This window comes from Leopardus geoffroyi, chromosome C3 (assembly GCF_018350155.1).
Source record: "Leopardus geoffroyi isolate Oge1 chromosome C3, O.geoffroyi_Oge1_pat1.0, whole genome shotgun sequence".
Taxonomy (NCBI): Eukaryota; Metazoa; Chordata; class Mammalia; order Carnivora; family Felidae; genus Leopardus; species Leopardus geoffroyi.
In genome coordinates this window covers 150,308,953-150,332,324 of record NC_059338.1, presented here as the reverse complement: position 1 = coordinate 150,332,324, position 23,372 = coordinate 150,308,953, and the positions used below count along the sequence as shown (strand labels likewise).

The following is a 23,372-nucleotide window of genomic DNA, read 5'->3' as shown; positions in this document are numbered from 1 at the left end:
AGCACTCTTTTTTCTTAGTGATTCCAAATTAGTGGAAGAAAATTGGAAACGTGAATTTGGAAACTCATAGCCAGATTTTTGAGGAAAAGCAGGATCCAGTCCAATTTGCAGGTATATTAACAGAACCTCAAAGACAATGAACGGGATTAGAATCTAATACAGACTAAGGTATAAACATAATTTCTTCTCTCCATAATTATTATTTCTTTAAAAAATAAGGCTGATTTGTTTGCATTAAACTTCATCTTATTATTTACATAAATGCAGCAAGAATAATGATTGACCATATAAGCTCTTTTTCAAGACTGCTTTGCTGGAACAGTTTGCTTTGATGTAAGCAAATTACCACGTCGATTTTTTCCAAGGGGCTTTATTGGCTGTGAATAGTCAATCTTAGTTCCTCAAAACTGTCTGGTCATATCTCACTGGATGCACATCTCTCTCAAATATGATATGCCAGTCAAAGACTTGGTAATATAACCAACATTTTTAATTGTGTTCTCTTACAAGGAGAATAGAATAGATTCTTATTGAACTTATGCCAATACCTATATTGTTATGTATAAATTGTTTTTTATAAATATGAGAATACTCACTAAGAGTTGCTGAATTTTAGAGAGAACAGGTAGGGAGAAAAAAAGTGTTACATCTTTGTTCATAATGGTATAACTTACAAGATTGTAGCTTAAGAATAGAAAGAATAAAGTTTCCTAAAATCTGGAAAAGAAAAATATTAGAGAGCCAACGATGTCTTAAACAGGAGGTCCTAAAAAATGTAATCATCTTCCTCAGTGAATTCAGTCCCATGTAATTTATTCTTTTTCTGTTTGAATCCAGTTTTTCCACCAGATCTGGAAATTTTTACCCAGTTAAGTGTTATGATTTCAAAATTACCACAAAACACTACTTGTCAAAAGCCATTTCCTTGAATCTTCTGAAAGATGCAATACTTTTGCAGGAACATTTTTTGTGAAAGTATCAGAATAAAGCAATAACTGTCTGTAAATGACAAAAGGCTTGAAAATGGCATGGTTAAAAAGTTCCAATGAAAATTCATTCTAATGCATTTGACAAGGAAATTTGGTTATCTTCGTGAAATTCATTTTAAGATAATAACTAGAATTACAAGTGTTAACATTACATTAGGACATAACAGATCTTTAGGAAGTTCTTATAGTTACTGGGACATTTATATCAATAACATATATCCACACTAACATAAGGAAAGAAGGCCTAGAATCACCTATTTCACAATTCTTACCATGTAAGTTAACGTGCCAAATAAGCCTAATTAGTTCCGTATCTCCCTTTTTTTATAAGGCAAGAGAACAAATCTTTTGAGATAGCACAGGCACCCCTGAAAAAAAAAAAAAAACAAAAAAACAAAGGAAGTTCAAGGCGAAAAGGACTATTATTTAGAATATGAATTTGGGGGCAGTTTGTCAACAATATCAAAATGTTTGCACACTTGGTCAAACGCGATTAGGTCTCCGTGAGACAATACTTAGCTATTTATTTAGCCAAGATGGCAATTGAAGACTTCATAAGCAAACACAGAAAGTTAAATCCTTGTAAAAAGCCTTAGTTTTTTTAAAACTGAACAGACTTAGTTTTTTTTTTTTTTTTTCCCACAAGTCATCAGTGACCTGATAAAGACAAATTATAGGATCTTTGTTTTTCCAGGGAGATTGCATTAAAGGTAAAGAAAAACCTTTGTTTACAGTGTTTTATTAAGAGCAGACCAATAAAGTAAGAAAACATTGCCCCTTTTTTTTTTTAATGACTTATTTATTTCTGAGAAAGTGAGTGCAAGCAGCGGTGGGACAGAGAGACAGGAAGACAGGGGATCCGAAGCTGGCTCTGTGCTGACAGCAGTGAGACCCATGCGGGGCTTGAAGTCAGGAACCGCGAGACCATGGCCTGAGCTGAAGTTGGACACTCAACCTACTGAGCCACTTATGTGCCCAGAAAACATTTGCCTCTTAACAGAGAAAAATACAACTGTAATTTTGCACCAGCGTACCTTTTTAAAATTAAACTTTTAATTCCAGGATAGTTAGCATATAGCGTTATATTAGTTTCAGTGTACAATATAGTGATTCAGCAATTCTCTACATCATCTTCAGCGCTCATAATGATAAGTGCACTCTTAATGCCATTCACTCCTTTCACCCATGCCCCGCCCACTTCCCCTCTGATATGCTTTATTTTAAATGAGTACCCTCAGTGAAAGTTATTTTCTTACAACAAGAACATATTTTACTTGAAGCATACTTCAGAATACATGGTTCTAAAAGATATATTTTAAATATATTTGTATAAATATATGTATATTGAAAACATTCCATCCACAAAAAAATAGAGTACACATTTTCTTCAGGTACACACAGAAGAATCCCCTGGATAAACCACATAAAAAGAGACATAAAACTATTCCGAGTGTGAGAGGACTGAAATTATACCAAGTGTATTTTCCAACCACAATAGTACAAAACGAAAGATCAACAATTAAAAAACCTGGAAAATCCACAGTGTAAATATTACATATTTAATATGTTAATATTGAACAACCCGCTACTTAATGCACAAGCAACGGGCAGGGTAAGAAATCAAATGGCAAATCAAAATATGTGTCAAAACAAAGAAAAAGAAAACACATTATTTCAAAACCTATAGGATGTAGCAAAAGCAGATGTTAGAGTGAAATTTATGCTATAAATGCTTGTATTAAGAAAAAAAGTCAAAGAACTTAGCATTACACCACAAGGAAATGGAAAAAAAGAAGAAATTTAGCTGAAATTTAGTAAGGGAAAGAAATAACAAAGAAAAATCAAAAATAAGTAAACTAGAGACCAGAATAAACAACATAACATTGAAAGTAATGACCAGTTTTCCCCCCAAAATAAACAAAATTGGCAATGTTTTAACTACATTAGGAAAAAAAGAGAGAAGATCCAAATGTCAAAATGAGAAATGGAAGAGAAAACAATGAAATAGATAACCACAGAAATACATAGGGTGATAATAGGTTAATATAGACAAATATATACTAACAAATCAGATAACCTAGGGGAAAAAAAGCAGTGAATTCCAATACTGAATCATGAATCTTGAATCCAAGAAATAGGAAACCTTCTTTGACCAATAACAGGAATGAAAGTTGAATTAGGAATCAAAACTCTCCCAACACAGAAAAGCCCAAGACCACATGGCTTCATTGGTGAAACGTTAACAAACATTAACAAAATAATAATAATTTATGGCAATCTTTAGTAAAACCTTACAAAAAATGGAATAGAAGGAACACATTTAAAATCATTCCATGAGGGCAGAACTACACTGACACCAAAGCAGGACAAAAACAACACAAGAACAAAAAAGTATAGTTTGTCTGGTATAAGTGTTTCTACTCTGACTTTCTTTTGACATCCATTTGTGTGATAAATGTTTTTGCACCCCCTCACTTTCAATCTGCAGGTGTCTTTAGGTCTGAAATGAGTCTCTTGTGGGCAGCGTGTAGATAGGTCTTGTTTTTTTATCCATTCTGACACCCTGTTGATTGGAGCATCAAGTCTAACTACATTCAAAGTAATCATTGATAGATATCTATTTATTGCCATTTTATTACTTGTTTTGCCACTGTTTTTTGGAGATTTTCCCTGACCTTTTCTTGTCTGTGTCACTTTTGGTCCCTTGTTTGCACTCAAAGAATCCCCTTTCATATTTCTCAAAAGGCTGGTTTAGTGGTCATGAACTCCTTTAGTCTTTGTCTGGGAAACTCTCTCTCTCTCCTTCTATTCTGAATGATACCTTGCTGGATAGGGTCTTCTTGGCTGCAGATTTTTTCCCATTCAGCACTTTGAATACATCATGCCCCTCCCTTCTGGCTTGCCAAATTTCAGTTGAGAAATGTTCAGCTAGCCTTATGGATTTTCCTTTGTAAGTCAAAAACTTCTTTTCTTTTGCTGCTTTGAAGATTTTTTCTTTTTCACTGTATTTTGCAAATTTAATTACAGTATGTCTTAGTGTTGGCCTGCTTTTTTTGATTTTGATGGGAGTACCCTGTGCCTTGTGAATCTTGATGTCTGTTTCCTTCCTCCCCAGGTTAGGGAAGATTTCTCCTATTATTTCTTGAAATAAATTTTCTGCCGCCCACCCCCCTGCCCTTCTTCTTTTGGGATTCCCGTAATACTAATGTTATTACATTTGATGGAGTCACTGGGCTCCATAAGTCTATTCTTGTGTTGTATAATTTTTCTTTCTTTCTTTTGTTTAGCTTCATTATTTTCCATGATTTTGTCTTCTAGGCCACTAATTTGTTCCTCTGCTTCTTCCAGCTTGCTGTTCATTGCATTAAGCCTGTTTCCAATATTGTTTATTGCACTCTTCATCTCTGATTGATTCTTTTTTCACTTTTTTTATCTCTGTGGTAAGGACCTCCCTGTCCACCCCAGGTTGTTTGCCTGCCTTCTCTTCAGGAATAGGGCAGTGCCCTCTGAGCTCTACTGAAGCCAAGCCTAATGACCTTTAAAATTCCAGGTTTGGGGCACCTTGGTGGCTCAGTTGGTTGTCTGACTCTTGATTTCAGCTCAGGTCATGATCTCAGGGTTTGTGAGTTTGAGCCCTGCATCGGGCGCTGCTCTGACAGTGCAGAACCTGCTTGGGATTCTCTTCCTCCGTTCTCTCTGCCCCTCTGCTGCTCACTCTCTCTCTCTTTCTCCAATTTAAAATAAATAAATAAATAAATAAATAAATAAATAAATAAAATTCCAGCCTTGAAGGGGCACCTTGATGGCTTGGTCGTTTAAGTGTCAGACTCTTGATTTTGGCATTGATCTTGGGATCAAGTCCTACACTGGGCTCTGCCGAGCAAGGAGTCTGCTTGGGATTCTCTCTCCCTCTCTCTCTGCCCTCCCGTACTCATGCTCACTCTATAAACTTAAAAAAAAAATAAATGGAATGAAATGAAATGAAATAATAAAACAACATTCCAAGGGCTAATCCCTGCTAGTTAGTTGCAAGAACACACGACATTCAGCCCCTCATGTTTTCTAAGTCTTGGCTTTGAAGAAAAATTCTCTGTTCCCCTGTATGCGTCTCTCTCTTTCGCCCTTTTCTGAGACCATGGCTCCCTCTCCTCCGTGGCAAACGTGATCCATTTCTCCCCTAAACCACATCTCCACATTTCCTACCTTCTTTGATGTAGTCTCTTCTCTCCCTTTAGGTATGGGGTTTGTTCTGTCAGTCTTAATGTGGATTTCCGGGGTACTTAGGATGATTTAATAGTTATCTAGTGGTGTTTGTGGGAGGAAACAAGCCCAAGGTCCTCTTACTTTGCTGCCTTCTTGGGGACAACCTGCACCAGTGAACTTTTGATACTAACACTCATTTTAAAATAAATTCATGTTAATTCTAGCCAACTTGACCACACATTAAAATTCTTTTTCAAAGATTCCCTTTCCACACACATTCTACAACTTTCTTTTTTTACATTCAGATTTCATCCTGTATTTTCCCTCTTTAAATAACCAGCCTCAATTTAGCACAAAATTACTTTCTCTTCCCTCAACAAGAATGTATTTCCATCCCTCATGCTTTCTTTTGCCAAAAGCATACATCCTACTTTTCTTGCATATGGAGATGCTTCCCTTGTTATTTCTACTAGCTTTAATGACATTATTAATTAGAATTCTTAACCTTTAGGAACTTTAAGAAATAAACAATTGTGAACTATCTTTTACATTAGCATGGTGTGAAAATATAAATACTTTTAATGATTTCTAGAAACATGCTTTTTTTGATAGAAAATTTATCAGCATAGCATAATACATGTTCACTAATAGACTCAAATATCTTTAGTTTCTCTAAGGGACTCTGTACTGACAGTGTGGAGCCTGCTTGGGATTCTCCCTCTGTCTCTGCCCCTCCCCTGCTCATGTTCTCTGTCTTTTTCAAAATAAACAAATAACTTAAAAAATCCTTTAAAAAATAAAAATAAATGAATATTCATTGAATTTAGCTTATCATTTAACTTAAATTTAAGGTTTCAAGGCATATAAAAAAGTTGGGGAAACTATTTAAAAAGTTCACCTAAAAACTTTTTACCCTACTTACATCTATTTAATTTACTTGTTCATAACAATTATGTTCAGATTACCCACAAAAATTTCATGAGAAATTTGACAAAGTCATTCATTGTTCCAAGCTGTTTTTCTGACTGACAAATTTTTTGACAGGTAACACAACCTAGCTAGAATAGAAGTTGTCTGCAATATATATCATTGTTGGTATGCTGAATACATGCCTATTTTAATTAAAGCAAATTTAAACCAGCTTTTATTTGTCAAAGACTGTGCCAAATCACGTGACCCTGAAAAGCATTTGGTTTAGTTTCTATTATATTTTGAGATTTTTTATGAATATTAATTCATATAGGTGCTTATTTCTTTAAATCAATTAAATAGAGATCATTTACAAATTAATTTTAGAATACGATCCAGCAGTAGAAAATACCATACATCTACAATGCACATTTATAGACACACTTAAGCATACAGACAGATGTAAACAGGGGTCTTACAGTTTCCATTTGACCAGTTGTAAGAGAAGTTGTTTCTAGGTTGTTTTTCTGGTAAATGAGGCTGCCCATTCATTCCATTGGCTAAAACAAAGTTTAAGTGATTTTTTATCTTTTGTTTTTCTTCTGGTAAGAATTACCTCCCAGAAGTTTGTACATTAACATTTACATCTCAAAGACACAGCGAAGAATGCAAGTGATAAGCCTTTTAAGATAAGCAAGGATGTTTTGGGATTTATAAAAATGAATAGGTGAACTTTTGACTGCCTTTAGAATTGCATTTCTAGTTTTGCAAAGATTTGAAAGATAAGGGCAGTTGATTCCAATTCATCAAATAATTGGTTTGCAACTTAAATAACACAGTAAGTTAATTCACCCATCCAACTGCTGTATCTTCAATTTGTTTAGGGGACAAGGTAAAAAAAAAAAAAAAGAAAATTCTTACCATGTTCTGAATATGAGCTATGGTCACAGATTCAGTCAGACAGGTGGTCTCCCATCTTATTTTCTCTGTCTAATTGCTATTCTCAGGAGGTAATCCATTTACAAAAATTTTTGAGGATCCTCTCTGGACAGTGTTTTCAAAATATGGTTCTAGAACTAGACATCCATATGCCAAAAAAAAAAAAAAAAAAGAATCATGACATAGACCATACACCCTTCACAAAATTTAACTCACACCGGATTACAGACCTAAATGTAAAATCCAAAACTATAAAACTTCCAGAAGATAACAGGAGAAACATCTAGATGACCTTGACTATGTTGATGACATTTCAGAGGTGACACCAAAGATTCTTTCCAGGATCTAGGAAAGAAACCATTGCTAACATGGAATTCATTAAAAGCAAAAATATTTACCTTGCAAAAGACCATATCAATAGAATAAGACAAGCCACATATTGGGAGAAAAGATTTGCACAACGTATCTAATAAAGGACCATTATCTAAAATATACAAAGAACTCTTGAAACTCAGCAATAAAAAAACAATCCAAGTAGGGGCGCCTGGATGGCTCAGTTGGTTTAGGGTCCGACTTCGACTCAGCTCATGGCCTCACAGTGTGTGAGTTTGAGTCCTGCATCAGGCTCTGTGTTGATAGTGCAGAAAACAACCCAACTGAGAAATGGGCCAAAGACGGTAATAGATACCTCACCAAAGAAGATATACAGAAGGCAAATAAACATATGAAAAGATGCTCCCCATTACATGTCATCAGCAGAATGAAAAGATAAAAGAACAATAATATACCAGTACACACTTACTCCAATGGCCAAACCCCCTGCACTGACAATGCCAAATGCTGGCAAGGATGCGGAGAAGCAAGAACTCTGCATTGCTGGTGAGAGTAAAACATGGCGTAGCCACTTTGAAAGATAGTTTTGCAGTTTCTTACGAAACAAAATATACTTTTACCATACATTTCAGCTGCCTTGGTATATACCTGAATGGTATATACCTGGTATATACCTGAATGAGTTGGAAACCTATGTCCAGGGGCGCCTGGGTGGCTCAGTCAGTTAAGCGTCCGACTTCGGCTCAGGTCATGATCTCATTGTTTGTGAGTTCGAGCCCCGCGTCAAGCTCTGTGCTGACGGCTCGGAGCCTGCAGCCTGCTTCACATTCTGTGTCTTCCTCTCTCTCTGCCCCTTCCCTGCTCATGCTCTGTCTCTCTCTGTCTCAAAAATAAATAAACATTAAAAAAAAAAAACTGAAAACCTATGTCGAGACAAAAACTTGCAAATTGATGTTTATAGAACCTTTGTTCGTATTGCCAACACTTGGAAGCAGCCGTGATGGCTTTGTGGATGAGTGGGTAAATAAACTGTAGTGTATCCCAAGAATGGAATATCACTCAACACCGAAAAGAAATGAGGTGTCAAGCCATGAAAGGACATGGAGGAACCATAAATATACGTTAAAAAGTGAAGGCAATCAATCTAAAAAGGCTACATACTGCATGATCCTAAAGATATGACATTGTAGCAAAGGTAAAATAATGTCGGCAGTAAAAAAATCAGTAATTTCCAGGGATTGGGGAGGAGGGATGAATCAGCAGAGCACAGAGGGTTTTTAAGACAGTGAAACGATTCTGTATGATACTATAATGGTAGCTATGTGTCATTAAACATTTGTTATACCTATAGAATATGCAACACCAAAGCGAGCCATAATGGACACGATGGACTCTGGCTGATAATGACGTATCAATTGTTCATCAGTTGTAACAAATGTATCACACTTGTGGGTGATGTTGATAGTGGGAGAGGTGCACGGGGTCTATGGGAAATCTCTACCTTCCACTCAAATATGTTAAATGGCCCTAAAAATTAAAGTATTTAAAAGAGGAGAAATAATGTAAAATAAAATAAGTTTTAAAATAATAAAAATTTTAAAAATAAAATGTTGCTGTGCAGTGCAATCTTTACATATCAGGTATGTTTTCAGCTAATTACACACGCCATTTAAAATAAGCAAGTTTATGCAAATCAAAACCACAATGAGCTATCACCTTAACACCTGTTAGAATGGCTATCATCCAAAAGACAAGAGATAACAAGAGCTAATGAGAATGTGGAGAAAAGGATATACTTGTCTACTTTGGGTGGGAGTGCAAATTGGTGCAGCCATTGTGGAAAACAGTATGGAGGCTCCTCAAAAAATTAAAAATAGAGCTTCCATATGATCTAGCAATCCCACTTTTGGGGGTATACACAAAGGAGATGAAAATAGGGCCTCCAAGAGATATCTGCAACTCCCATGTTCATTGTAGCATTATTCACTGTAGTCAATATATGGAAACAAACTAAGTGTCCATTAACAGATGAATGGATAAAGGGGATGTGAGACATATATTCATCATTGAGAAAGAAGAAAATCCTGTTTGACAATATGGATGGAACTTGAGGGCATCCCATTAAGTGAAAGAAACCAGGCAGAGAAAGATGAATACTTCATAGTGTCACTTATATGTGAAAAAAAAAAAAAAAGTCAAACTCATAGAAATAGAGAGTAGAAAAATGATTGCCAGGGGCTAGAGGAACTGGGGAGAGGTTGGTATAAAGGTGCAAATGTTCATCTAGACCCCCCCCCCCAGGGTCTGAGAATGGAATGTATAACATGGTGTTGTGTATAACACTGTATTGTGTAACTGAAATTTGCTGAGAGTAGAACTTAAATGTTCTTATCTATTTAAATAAAATACACACATATATGAGGTGATGGATGTATCAATGAGATGGGAGAACTCCTTTCACAGTATATGTGTTCATCAAATCATCGCAATGTGCGACTTTAGATATCTTATAATTTTATTTGCTGATTTATACCTCAATAAAGCTGAAAAATAGGCAAGCTTCTAAAATCTTTATCATAAAATTATACATGTGGAAGTCCTCCTGTCATTTCATATGCAAGGAAAACCATTCCCTTTTAATTATCCTTGCTTCTAAAATACCCCCTTTGAAATACTCATGCCTATCTTGTCCATGTGGGTTTTTAAAATTTTTTAAAGATTAAGTGATACAGTTTTTCTTTAGAATTATCATTTGCTGTGACATGTGTGGGAAGCATTTACTAAAAATGCCTAGGTCTCCTCAACTTTATAATTATTTCACAAGAGTCCTGGTAATGATGAAAATCAAAAAGTGCCTTAGAAATCTCTGCACAATTAAGAACTTTGCTTCCTTGTTTTGGAACAGAAGATGATAAGGGCAATCCTTGGCCTGGAGAGCAAGCATTCCCTGGAAGAAATCCCCCTTACGGCTCTGATAATCCCATTTTTATTAGCTGTATCCTGAGCTCTTTGCCCAAGGCTACACTCAGTTCAAAATAATAAAATTGTATTCATTGATATTTCTTGAAAAATACCAGTATCTCCTTCCTAATATTTCAGCTTCCAGCAAATTATAGAGGCAGGAAGAGACAACAAACTCAAATTTCATAGCCTTAAGAAGCTGAAATATTTCCTTTTCATGGTTATGTATACCACTCGATTCTTTTTTCTCCTGCCAGTACAGAGAAGTCATAAGCCTAGAGAAACTATACGTTTTGTCAACATAAGTTTAAATGAAAGACTCTGACCTAATTGTGAAATGATGTAACGATTGAAGGTGATATAATCTGTAATAACTAAAATTCTATCCCATTGCAGTGGCCCAATAATGACAGTGCAATTTAAACCGTATTTATCAGAATACTTTCTTCCTAGAATACTCACAAAACTCTCTTATTTTAAGGTTGTTATAAAGCTATTACTAAGAATACACATTGTGTGCTGTTTTAGATGAGTTTTTGTAAAACATAATGCATGTAAGGAAAGCTCATAAGTCAGAGATGTGCATCTTGATTACTCAAAAGCCGAACCCCTGCATAACCACATTCTAGGTCAAGAAAAGCAGATGGCTAGCAACTCACATTTTCTCCCCAGGTTGCATTCTCCCAGTAACAACTAGCTTGTTGTCTTCTAACGTAACCATTATCCTGACAATTATGGTGGTGATTGTCTTGCTTCAGTCTAGTACTTTTTTTGTTTTTTCCCCAAACAGAAATGCATTCCAAAAGACTCGTTTATCTGAAACAAATTACTTGTATGTGTTATTCCACGTCTACTTCCTTCAATTGTCATTATGTTCTGTGAGATTCATTCATGTTGTTCCGGATAGCTATAATTTACTAATTTGCCTGCTGTATTTATTTTACCGTAAATTACTGCTAGTTTCATCTATGAAATATTTTGAGGATACACAGTTTATTAATATTTCAAACTATTGACACATAGGTGGGACTAAGAAGAAGAACCTGCATGAATATTTTTATACATGCGCCTAGTGCACATGTATGCACATTTGTGTTGAGTTGATGTTAGAAGTGGAGAATCAAACTTACTAGATTTACACAAGCTTTTACATTACTGCATGTCCTCAAGAAAATGTGTCTCTTCCTGTCTTTTTAACTGCATCCAGTTTGGGAGATACACAGGAAAGACATAATGTTTTAAAATTGTATTTCTTGTAGTTTAATGGCTTTAGGGTCTTTAATTCATTTTGAGTTGAGTTGAGTTGAATGCATTTTTGCATATGGTGTGAGATAAGGATCTAAAATGATTCTCTAGCATGTGATTATCTAGTTTTCCCGAGCCATCATACATTCCCCATTGTGTATTCTTGATCTTTGTTGGAGATCAGCTGACCCGAAATGCGTACATGTATTTCTGGGTTCTCTCTTCTGTTCATTAGTTTTATCTGTCTGTTTTCACGCCAGTATCTTACTGTTTTGGTTACTTTGCTTTGTAATTTTTTTTAATGTTTATTTATTTTTGAGAGAGACAGAGACAGAATGTGAGTGGGTTAGGGGCAGAGAGAGAGGGAGACACAGAATCCGAAGCAGGCTCCAGGCTCCGAGCTGTCAGCAAAGAGCCCGATGCGAGGCTCAAACTCACAAGCTGTGAGATCATGACCTGAGCCGAAGTCAGATGCTCAACCGACTGAGCCACCCAGGCACCCCTTGTTTTGTAATATTTTTTGAAAGCATGAAGTAAAATGTCTCTAGCTTTGTTCTTCTTGCTCAATATTGTTTTGGTTATTCAGTCTTTTGTAGTACCATATGAATTTTAAGATATTTTTTCTATTTCCACAAGGAGTGGCTTTGGGACTTTATAGGGAGTCAATTTGGATATTAGGAATATTTGTTAAAAATAATTCTTCTAAAAAATAATAATAATTCCTCTAAGATATGAGCATGAGAAGTCTATTTCTCTGTGTTTTATTTCTCTCTGTAAGTGAGCTGATTGTTTGGAATTAGCCTCTAGGCTGGACACGGCTAGGCTTGGGTCCAGGAGGAAATTCTGGCTCTGGCCAGCTCCACATGCTTCCATCTTGGGTATGCTTTCTTCATGGCAATGGCAGAAGCACAAGATACTAACTCCAACTTACTTTTGTCATGTGCATTAATATCACATTAGTCACGACAGATCTCATAGCAAAAAAAAAAAAGTCTAAGAGTAGGAAAGAACATTCTGTCAACCATAAAACCCAAGTAAATGACATGATCTGGGAAATATATCCTCCCAGATATGTCTACCACATAAAGTTGTGGTAAGAGATAAATGAAATGACGTATGTGTATACATTGTCAGGAATATAAAACTCATTGAATAAATGCTTATGTATATGGTTGAGCTTCAGAACAATCAAATGATTGGAGGAGGAGTGGCTTATCTCCCATGATTTCTTTTTGGAAATTGATCCACCAATATTTAAGATCTAAAGACCAAGATCTAAAGAGCTGTTGTCATTGCCATTTGATATATGAATAATGTTTGAATAATCTATGTTCATCTTAGATTGGTGACTAAATCAAGAAAAGCTATCATCCCATCCTGTCAGGTAGAGGGGAGATGTGGTATACCACACCAGTGGTCATCACATAGGGTACCTCTTTTTGACTTCTCTCCTTTACCCTCTTAAATAGTTTTATCCTGGGAGCACATCCTCATTGTAAAATGCCACTAATTGAGAAACGGATAGGATAAGTCGACAAATTTCATTACGAAGAAACATTTTTATAGTAGCGATGGTGGAGAGGGGGAAATATAACTCATGCCCAGTTGGACTGCATAAACAAACGCTTGATAAGTGCTGATGGAAACGTAAGCTCTTGGGAGTGGTTCACATCTGCTTATTGGAAAGCTTATGTGGCGTATGTATTGTTTCTCATCAATTCATTTGATAATGTTATGGGAGAATTAAAATACCCAAGATACACAAAGTACGCATCTGTAACGAGACTTTTGTTGACAGCGAATCATATTCCATTTTCCTACAGATAGTCTACATGGGCTGGTGTGAAGCACGGGAGCAGGATCCTCTACAAGATCGAGCATATTCGCCAACATTTCTGGCCCTGAGGGGATCCTGTCTTTACAAGTTTCTGGCACCTCCGGTAAGCGTTATTGTCCAACAGTTTTTATTTTTCCCGTATTATCATGACAGAGTGACATCAATTTGATAATGGTAAATAGCGTATTACCAATATACAGTAAAACCGTGGATTGCGAGCAACCTGTTCTGCGAGTGTTCCGCAGGGCAGCAGACATTTCTAATAAATTTTAACTTGATCAACGAGCGAGGACTCGTAATACACGTGGTACATGTGACAGCGAGTGTCACATGATCATGACTTAGCCAATGGTTCTTGAAATTTGCCTTGATATATAAGTGCTTTGGATTACAAACATGTTTCCGGAACGAATTATGCTCGCAAACCAAGGTTTTCCTGTATTTTGCAAATAAGATACAGGGGAAAAATAGAAAACAGCTCAAATGTTTCTGAAAATATCTTACTAAAGATATATGTTCTGGCGTTAAATATTTACTTTATAACCCTGGAAAAATCTAGAAGGCATTTCTGTTCAGGCATTTATGAGAGTCAAAATGTGCTTATTATCTATTTGACACAGGTATGTCTAAGTAAAAAAAAGTAGCATTTTGATATCCTGTATTCTAGTCATTGGACTTTGTATTAAGTATGTATGGGTACCTATTGTACCCAAGGTCTTTCTTTTGGAATCATGTATCTTATACAACAGTAGATTCTTAATAAATATTTATTGAATATGAATATCAATTGCCAGACCACTCACTTACAGGTATAATATTACATAGGGTTTCGGAAATATCGAATCTGACCTGCTGTCATTTTGAATGACTATGTCTATACAAAGTTCAAAGCACCCAGAAAGCAGGAAAAAAAGCTATTAATATTTATACATTTTACTATATTCCTACTCTGAATAATTTCATACGAGTAGACAGACAAATGCATGTTTCAAATGTAAGAAAGTGACCAACTTCATCGTATTGTTTGGTGTCTTCACAGTGTTTAAGGCGATCACATCTTGAAATAACTTCTTTTTTTTTTTTAATTTTTTTTTTCAACGTTTATTTATTTTTGGGACAGAGAGAGACAGAGAATGAACGGGGGAGGGGCAGAGAGAGAGGGAGACACAGAATCGGAAACAGGCTCCAGGCTCTGAGCCATCAGCCCAGAGCCCGACGCAGGGCTCGAACTCACGGACCGCGAGATCGTGACCTGGCTGAAGTCCTGACTGCGCCACCCAGGCGCCCCTGAAATAACTTCTTGATATAAATAATGTCTTTTTAAAAAATTAAAGCCAGTGTTTATATTTAGGACGCTTCTTTGTATGTAACTGGTTGGTAAACTGGGAAATTACTGTACGTGTGAAATATAAATCCTTGGTATTTTTATGTAAATCATACATTATTTAAAATATATACATACGTTGGGCAAATGGAGATGGTTACACATAACATAAAACATTTGCTGAAAGAGGAGGAGAAATGGCAATAAAGCCTAAGAGAGCGGACACCAAAACACCACACATGGACCTCTATGAGGATAGCTTCACAGCTGAGACCATGTACTGCAGGTGGGAAAGTGTCATGGTGTGCCATATTATCTAAGTACGATAAAGAGGGAACTAGGGAGTGTGTTTCTACAACAGATGACGTGTCAGTTTCTCATCTTTTCAAGGTGACAACGTGGGACTGGACCCGAGCAGAGAAAACATTCTCCGTGTATGAGATTATGTGCAAGATTCTCAAGGTATGATTCATACGTGGCGAACATTTTCAGGGCTCTTCCTTAGCAGTAGCTCTGAGCTTGTAAGTGGCTTGTGAAAACAAATGGGGCAGCGGCATAAAAGATAAAGACAGAGAGAAGAAAATATACATATAAGAGACAGAAGGCAGAGAAGTATATAAGCACCCTCATATCAGCTGGAGTAATTAGGAAGCAGATACTGCAGTCCCTCGATCTGGGGAGAGGAAAGGAAGAAGCTTGGTAGGAGGTCATGGAGGGAGAAGCAGAAAGTTCGATCGAAAATAGTCCTAATTTAAACCTCAATTATTATCATCTTTGTTTTTTTTTTTTCTAAGTAAAACACAAAAGGAAAAGGCTTGGATACAACTTTGAATGAGAAAATGCAGAAAATATAAAGGCATGTGCAAAGAAAGATATATATATTTTTTAATCTCAGAATTAGGTTATCTATCTGAGTATGCAAAGAATATACACTTATGAACCAAAGTCCTGTGATATACACAAGAGTATTGGACTAGGAAGTTATGAGAATTCCGTAAAATTCCAAATGGTTTCTATAGCCATTTTTAAGAATCAGAATGGGAAAAAAAGAATCAGAATGGGAATAATTTATAAAACTTAATAAACTACATTCAGTTTCTACTCTGGGGTCTGTAAGCTTGGAAGTACTACAGATGAAAATTAAATCTGTGTTCAGGTTGACCTTGTTTGTGTAACCAAGGAGAACTAAGTTCCTTGCATTTTCTATCAGTTATTTTCTTCTAGTTAAAGGGTCAGTAGAAAATGCTGGAACATGTGACACGTAAGTGAAATACATCAGAAAAACCGGCAAACAAAAATGATTACCTCAAAAGGGGGCATAATTTTTCTTCCCCATAAAATAATCCTTGACTAAAACTGACATTCAGAGCAGCACAAGAGCTAAATGAATATATAGGTCATTGTTTGCTCATCACTGGGTATGGTTTTAGTTCTATTTAGGGATTTATGGAGGAAGGGCAACTCTGAGCTACTTGAGTTGGTTGTTAGTAAAGAAGGCTCTGGCAACTCCTAAAAGATGTACTGGTGTCTGAAGATAAGGAGGACATACTCAACTCCGTTTTTTTTCAATAATTACCAAAAGGGCTAATGAAATTCTAATTGAATCTAATTGAATGAGATTCTAATTGAGTTTTTTAGGGAAAAAATGGTGGCATTAAGAAGAAAGAATTAAAGAGAGAGAGAGAGGGGGAGACAGAAGAAAGGAAAGGAGGAAGGAAGTGTGAAGGAGGGAGAAAGAAAGATACAGAAAGAAACCCAGAAACTCACTCCCCTACAAATTATTCCCTAGTCATACATTAATTTGTCCCTTCCTTAGCCCTACGTTAATGTAACTTTATCATAGTAGTAATCCAGCATGCATTTCTGTATTCTTGTTTAGACTTAAATTATTTCCTAACCATTTTCCAGGTAGCTACGTGGTCTTTATAACCCTCTCAAAAAGAAAAAAAAAAAAGGCTGATTGAACATCTAAAAACAATTCAATTTATCATAATATTTGAAATAAGGACAATATAAGGACAATTTTAAAGGAGAGAGAGAAGTGTGGCTCCATATAAACATTCAATATTTTATTTCTTTAAAAAATTTTTTGCAATATTAGAATTATATGGCTTGTAACCTTTTTCATGTAAAAATATGTCTTAAGATTTTTTTTTTATGTCGATCAATAGACTTAGAAAAAAACTTTGACCTTTTGGTGGATTTCATCTGTCCCATCATTTGGCCATATTTATTTAGTCAGTCTCTCACTTTTGCTGTTTAGATACTTCCTCATGTGTTCTATCAGACATGGCAACAATGACTCTTTGATTTATATAATAGATAATGGTTGAATATTTGATGTATACAAGACAATCTGCTAAGTACTTGTTCTGTGGTTGGGAAAAAAACCCCAGAAAATGTCCCTGGTTTCACTGAACTTACATTTTATTAGGGCGACACAGACATTAAGTTAATATGAAGGCACACACAAAAAAATAGATAGCAAAGAATTGATCTTTGCCCAGATACTTTTTAAAAAGTTTTTTTTTTTTAATATTTATTCATTTTTGAGACAGAGAGAGAGGTGGGGGGTGGGGAGGAGGCACAGAGAGAGAGGGAGACACAGAAACCAAAGCAGGCTCCAGGCTCTGAGCTGTCAGCACAGAGCCCTACACGGAGCTCGAACCCACAAACCATGAGATCTTGACCTGAGCCGAAGTCGGAGGCTTAACTGTCTGAGCCCACCCAGGCGCCCTACCCACAGGCTATGTAACTTTCTAGTTATTTCCTTTAGTCTAAATTCTGAGTTTTGGAAATCCCGAGTTCAAAATATTTTAACATAGTCAAGATGTTAGGCTCAGGGATCTAAATTCCCTCCTAGAAAAGCCAGACCAATTTCTAACACCATTACAAATATCTAGAAGGGCCCATACATTTGCACTCTGCCCAAAGTAAATACAAAGGGCACTTCTCATTTTCCTTTGCACATAAAATTTTCTATAAGCTCGTTAGTTGCTTTGGGAAATTTTTTACAGAAGTTAGTGAGGCCTGGAGATAAATATTTTTAGACGTTCAATAAACTCTAATTCTACTCTCACTTGTGATATGTAAATGAGAAAGCTCTCCTATAATTGATCAATATAACACTAATATTCTGTGCTTCACGGATTTGCCTTTGACATACAAAATTATCTGCCGAGGATTCTCTTTCCCAAATGAAAATTTCATATAACACAGGAATAGAGAAGTGGAATAAAACTCAGTGCTAAATGGATACTTTGCCTGCATTCAGATCAGATGGTTGGCTTGACAAGGAACCCAGCCTCAGAAAGTTCGGTCTGGGGAGCAGTTATAAAGCAGGGTCTTCTGTAACCCAGCCACCTACCGTCCTCAGGTAACAGTCCTGTGCAGATGTGTGTGTTGTAGACTTCAGTCTCCAGAAAGGGATATCTCAGGCATTTAGAAAAAAAATGTTCAGTGTTTATTTATTTTTGAGAGAGAGAGACAGAGCATGAACGGGGGCAGGGAGAGACACACGCACAGAATTTAAAGCAGGCTCCAGGCTCCGAGCTGTCAGCCCAGAGCCTGACATGAGGCTCAAACTCACAAACTGTGAGATCATGACCTGAGTTGAAGTCAGATGCTCAACCGACTGAGTTACCCACTTGCCCCTCTCAGGCAATTTTGAAGGCACAGTTTAATGATCTGGACCACAAAACATCTGGCCCGGACCGCTAATAGAGAAAATCCTCTTCTCTTTTCTGATATGAGGCTATACCAGGAATAAGAAAACTAAAGCTAATCATAGTTACCCAGTGTATGCGGTTTGCACATAGGTGCCAGGTTTTTTTGTTCTCAGTTTCTTGACATAATAATTTACCTAATTTTTACACCATCGCTATGAGGCAGTTATTATTTTCATTTTGCAGATATGGAGACCAAGGCAAAGAAAGGTTAAATAAATAGCCCAAAGTCATTATAGCTGGTAAAGGTCAGAGGTAAGGATTTGAATCTTGCAGTCTGTCTCGAAACCTGTGCTCTTAAATATCATACTATATTCCCTCTCTCTCTGTCGGTGTAAGCAATGATAAATTGGGAAGCGATGACAGTGAGAAAGCCAGCCAGCTCCTGGTGAGAAAACAAAGGCTTCAAAACAAGAGACTCTTGCCAAAAACTGACCACTTTGTTACCAAGTACATTACCCTTCACAAATACATTCGGCATTTTAGACTTCGATTTCTTTTGTTCGGGGGGGCTAAGAAAGCATAGGTTGCTGCGAAGGTTAGCAGTTCTTTAATCAATATCTTTTTATTAATTAATTCACATTACAAATATTCATGAAGCACTCTCTATGTTGCCAAGCACTTTATTCGGAATTAGGGATTCCGTACAACTGGACAAGGGGGCTGAGTTCACAAAAAGCCCAGCTGACTAAGGACTTTAGGAAGGGCATGTTGGAGGAGGCCTGAAGTAAACTTGAAATCTAAAGCATTATTCAAGGGTTCGGATGACGTGCTTTGGTTGGGATTCGGGTTTGGTGAGTGGGAGCAGGGGCGCTGTGGGGCACTGTGGGGCACGGGAAATAATGTGTAAACTTGTCCAGGTGTGTAAATAATCATGTGTCACTTAAACACCTAAAAAGCGCTCAGCATGGCTGTGATGCACTTAGCTATGAAGCTAATGTTGGCGTTTGGGTGGGGGAGAGCTGTTAAAAGACAGTAATAAGGAACATAAAAGTTACATGAAGAACAAAGGAGCCCCCAAATGATGTCAAGCCTGAGCAATGACTGAGTTTGCCCTTTCACAATAGCCTTCTAAGTGCAGCAGGAGACGAGATTGGAGGCACTGGGGGGGTGGGGGTGGGGAGTGTTCCAGGGCTGCTGCAAAGATCCTGGGGCAGAGACACACATTCCAGCAAGTCTTGAGCAGTGGACTAGAGAGGTGAGGGCAAGGAGCAGAAGGGAAGACTGCACAGAGTCCGGTGGTGGCCATTCCACTCATGACAGCCACAAACCTACAAAGGCCTGTCCTCTCTCACTGCTCTGGTTTATCCGACTCTTTGGGAAAAATGGTTGCCTGAGTCCTAACTCTAACGTGACAGTGTAGCTGAATGTGGCTGGCGAACGACTCACCATGTGTTGGATTCTGGACTCGTCCTTCAAGAAAGCCTCGAATTCTGGGTCACGAAATTCTGTCCTCTTGCCTAGTCTACCAAAACCCAGGTTAAACCTTCTGCATTTGCCTCAAAACTAACATACACCTCTCATTCTTCATCATATTTGATGATCCTGTTTCCTGCTTACAAAGCCTGTCAGCTCCACAAATACCCATCGGCAGGCCTGTCCTAGATATGGTTCTCCTCACTTGTGTCTAAGGCCGGCTCCTCCTGCGTAAAAGGTCTTACCCGCCTGGCACAGCGGGGACCCCAGCATTTCTACCCTGATGACCTCCAGGGTGCATGTCCTTCCCAGACCCCGTTGCACCTGTCTACTGGCATGCCTGAAATCTCAGGTGTTCCAATGTCTCAAGTTTAGGAAGGACTGTTGGTGAGGAACCCGAAACACCATGGAGATTAGAGGAAAAAGGAAAAAAACAAAAGCTAGAATCTGTTTTGTTTTCTGAAACTAGAAGAAGCAACAGCAGCGGCCAACAGATACTTTACATCAAGTGGCAAAACCAGTACTCTAGACAATTAACCGACACCACACTGATTCTCAGCATTGGCTAGACTTCCATTACTGATCAACGGCGGTTGTTTAGACGTCCTGGGCCCTCTCACTTGCTCAATTTGGGACCTCCATTACTAAACACAATTATAAAACTAGGAGCATAAAACAGGGCATGAAAGTGAATATTTAGAATGAGAAAAAAAATCTCAAAATGGAATAATTTTAAACGTTGAGAAATACCACAAAGTTCAGAGCATTTGTAAAAGTGCATCATATTTTTTATTAACTATCTAACACGATTTTTAGTACTTTTCCCCTATGCTTGTGGGGTGCTGTGTATTCTCTGATCATCTCTTCAGACGAAAACAACTTTACAACATTAGCTTCCAGAGGAAAGAGAAGTTACTCCTTGTGTTTTGTCCGTACCTCACCGGGCACCCGTGTTACGTGCCCCCTGGAGAACACCCAGACTCCTATGCTCAGGTACAGCTCCTCATGTAACCTGGATCTCATCCGACAGCCAGCTGACTTTAGGAGTTCACGTCCAATGGTCAGATTCTCCTAGTGAGAGAATGACAGGACCTATCTGCATGATGTGGAAGTCAAGGCACAATAATTGTCCTGTCAGCCGGTCACACTTGGGGAAACACAGAAGAGTGAATGGAGTATGTTGACCTAGTTCAAAATAGTTGAATCGTATGCTGTTGTTAATAGAAATGAACCTCCTAACATCCCGTGGCTAGCAGACCCTGCAAAAGTGCAAAAGGGCTACTTGGTTTGTAGATATTTCAAGCCTACCCCTTTCAGAGCACAGCATTAGACTGAGGAGGAACAAGCCTTTTTGAAAGACCATCTTTCTCGTTTCATTTTTAGGACACTAGTAGGGCATGTATTAAGTTTCAATTCTTGATAAAATATACACAGTGATCACTGTAGTCACAGCGATATTCTTACAAAATCATTTTCAGAAAAAAATACCAAACTATCATGGCTGGCTGGGCTGAGTAAGGAGAGCTTTCAGATGTGTGTTGGTGGGAGATGGGGAAGAGAGAAAGGAATGGACCAACTAAGTAGACTTGGGGAGTGGGAAATCGGAGCCTGATTTCTCACTGTCAGATGTGAGAGTTGCACATATGGGAAGACGGAGTAGAATAAACCCAATAGTGCTCGATTAGAATTAGAAATACTAGTATGCGGTTCGTTACACACACACACACACACACACACACACACACACACGTGTGCGCTATAAAATAAATGCAGATGTGTTTATACACATTTACAGAGATGTGTGTGTGTATCTGTGTGTGTGTGTGTGTGTGTGTGCACATACAGACCTTACCTGCCCCCTGAAATTACCTAGATCAGAGAGTCCCCAACCGCAAGGAACAACCCGGCATCCATTCTTAATACCATCCTCCAACACAAAGAGCCAGGACTCTAGAAAAACCATTGATGGCTTGACTGCAGCACAGAAAGTGAAAGAGAAGATTAAATCATTTTATTGCCCCAGAAAAACAGAAAGTGCTCAGATGATGGAGACGTGTCAAAAGACACAGAAGCTGCTTCAAGGGCATCTTTGGGCAAATCTGGGACAAACTGATCTTCAAAATAAATGGTAGAAATGGATTATAATCCAGTGTCTAAAACAGGAAACCATGAATCTATCCTCATAAAGATAAGTAAATAACTGGAAAATTTAATGAGAAGCACAACACTTACATAGCTTCAGAGGACCTCCCTACATAGTACTGACTACAATTTCAAGAGGAAAAAGAGTAACTTTACAGGGGACTTCACAATCTTAACAAGTTGATCAAAATGGACATTTTATTAGTGGAAGAAATCAAAAGCATTGTGTCTGATAGTATGATAGTAGAATATCACAATTAGAAGAATATCACGCCTCCTGAAGAATATCCTCCTGAAGCTGTGTAATAAACCTAATCTAACCATGAGGAAACATCTGGTCTAATTTAATGTAATAACAGGGAAATCTAACATGACTTAATCTAGTGTGATGTGATCTAATCTATTCTAAACATGAGTAAATGTCCGACAAACCCACGTGAGGCACAGTCTACAAAATAAACCTGCCTGCAGTCTTCGATAGTGTCAAAGTCACTAGAGTGAGGGCAAGACCAGGCACTGTTCCCATTCAAGGCAACCAAAGAGCCATGAAGATTCCATCCCAAGATGATTCTCAACCGGTGAATCATGAATGAAGTATAAGGACCAGAGGACAACAACATACAATGTCAAATTCCTTGTTTTTTATGGTTATATTGTAATTATATGGGTGAATATCCTAATGTTCTTGTTTGTTAAAACTACACCAGAAATTATGGGGCTGGAGGGTGATGAGGTATCACGTTGGCAATTATCAAATGGTTCAAGAAATAAATCTTTGTAATTCACATGCAAATTTTCTTTGTGTGATTGTAATAAAAATACGACATTTCAGGACTTGCTAAATAAAGAGAACAAGAAAAACAAGCTTGCCTCATGTAGGGTAAATGCAGCAAATCATGCCTAAAGGCGATCTGGCTGGTAAGGAACATTCTAAGACAAGACTGATTAAAATTTTGCTCACATACAGAATAACTAAGAAGAATCATTAAAATGAGTAGAATAAAGAGACAAATGGAAAAAATAATTTTATCCAATTAAAATAATGGACTAGTCTCCTTTTAGAGAAAAAAAAGTTTTTAAATAACTGAATTTATCTATGATCTTTGTATGTTGATAGCAAATATTTTACTGTACTTCACAGTTATTGTATTGGTAATCAAAGCACTAAATCCAATATTATCATTCCTTTCACCCCCACTACTAGCATTTTGAACAGAAAAGATCTGCTCCATAAGTTTTTGTCATCTAATTTAAAATAAGAGCAAAAATAAATGAATATACAGTAATAGACAAATGTATAATATATACACGAATGCAAATCTGGTGAGAAAAACTGTAGAAGATAACAT

At 37.3% G+C, this 23,372-nt stretch overlaps 1 protein-coding gene across 5 annotated transcripts in view; it reads left to right on the top strand.

Moving 5' to 3' along the window:
• SNTG1 (syntrophin gamma 1) overlaps nt 1-23,372 on the top strand; it is an 897,410-nt gene that overhangs the window by 797,923 nt on the left and 76,115 nt on the right. For all 5 annotated transcript variants that reach the window (XM_045455364.1, XM_045455360.1, XM_045455361.1 and 2 more), the window contains 2 exons: nt 13,403-13,519; nt 15,131-15,202. In XM_045455364.1, the coding sequence (XP_045311320.1) occupies nt 13,403-13,519; nt 15,131-15,202 (189 nt within the window). The remainder of the gene's footprint in view (nt 1-13,402; nt 13,520-15,130; nt 15,203-23,372) is intronic.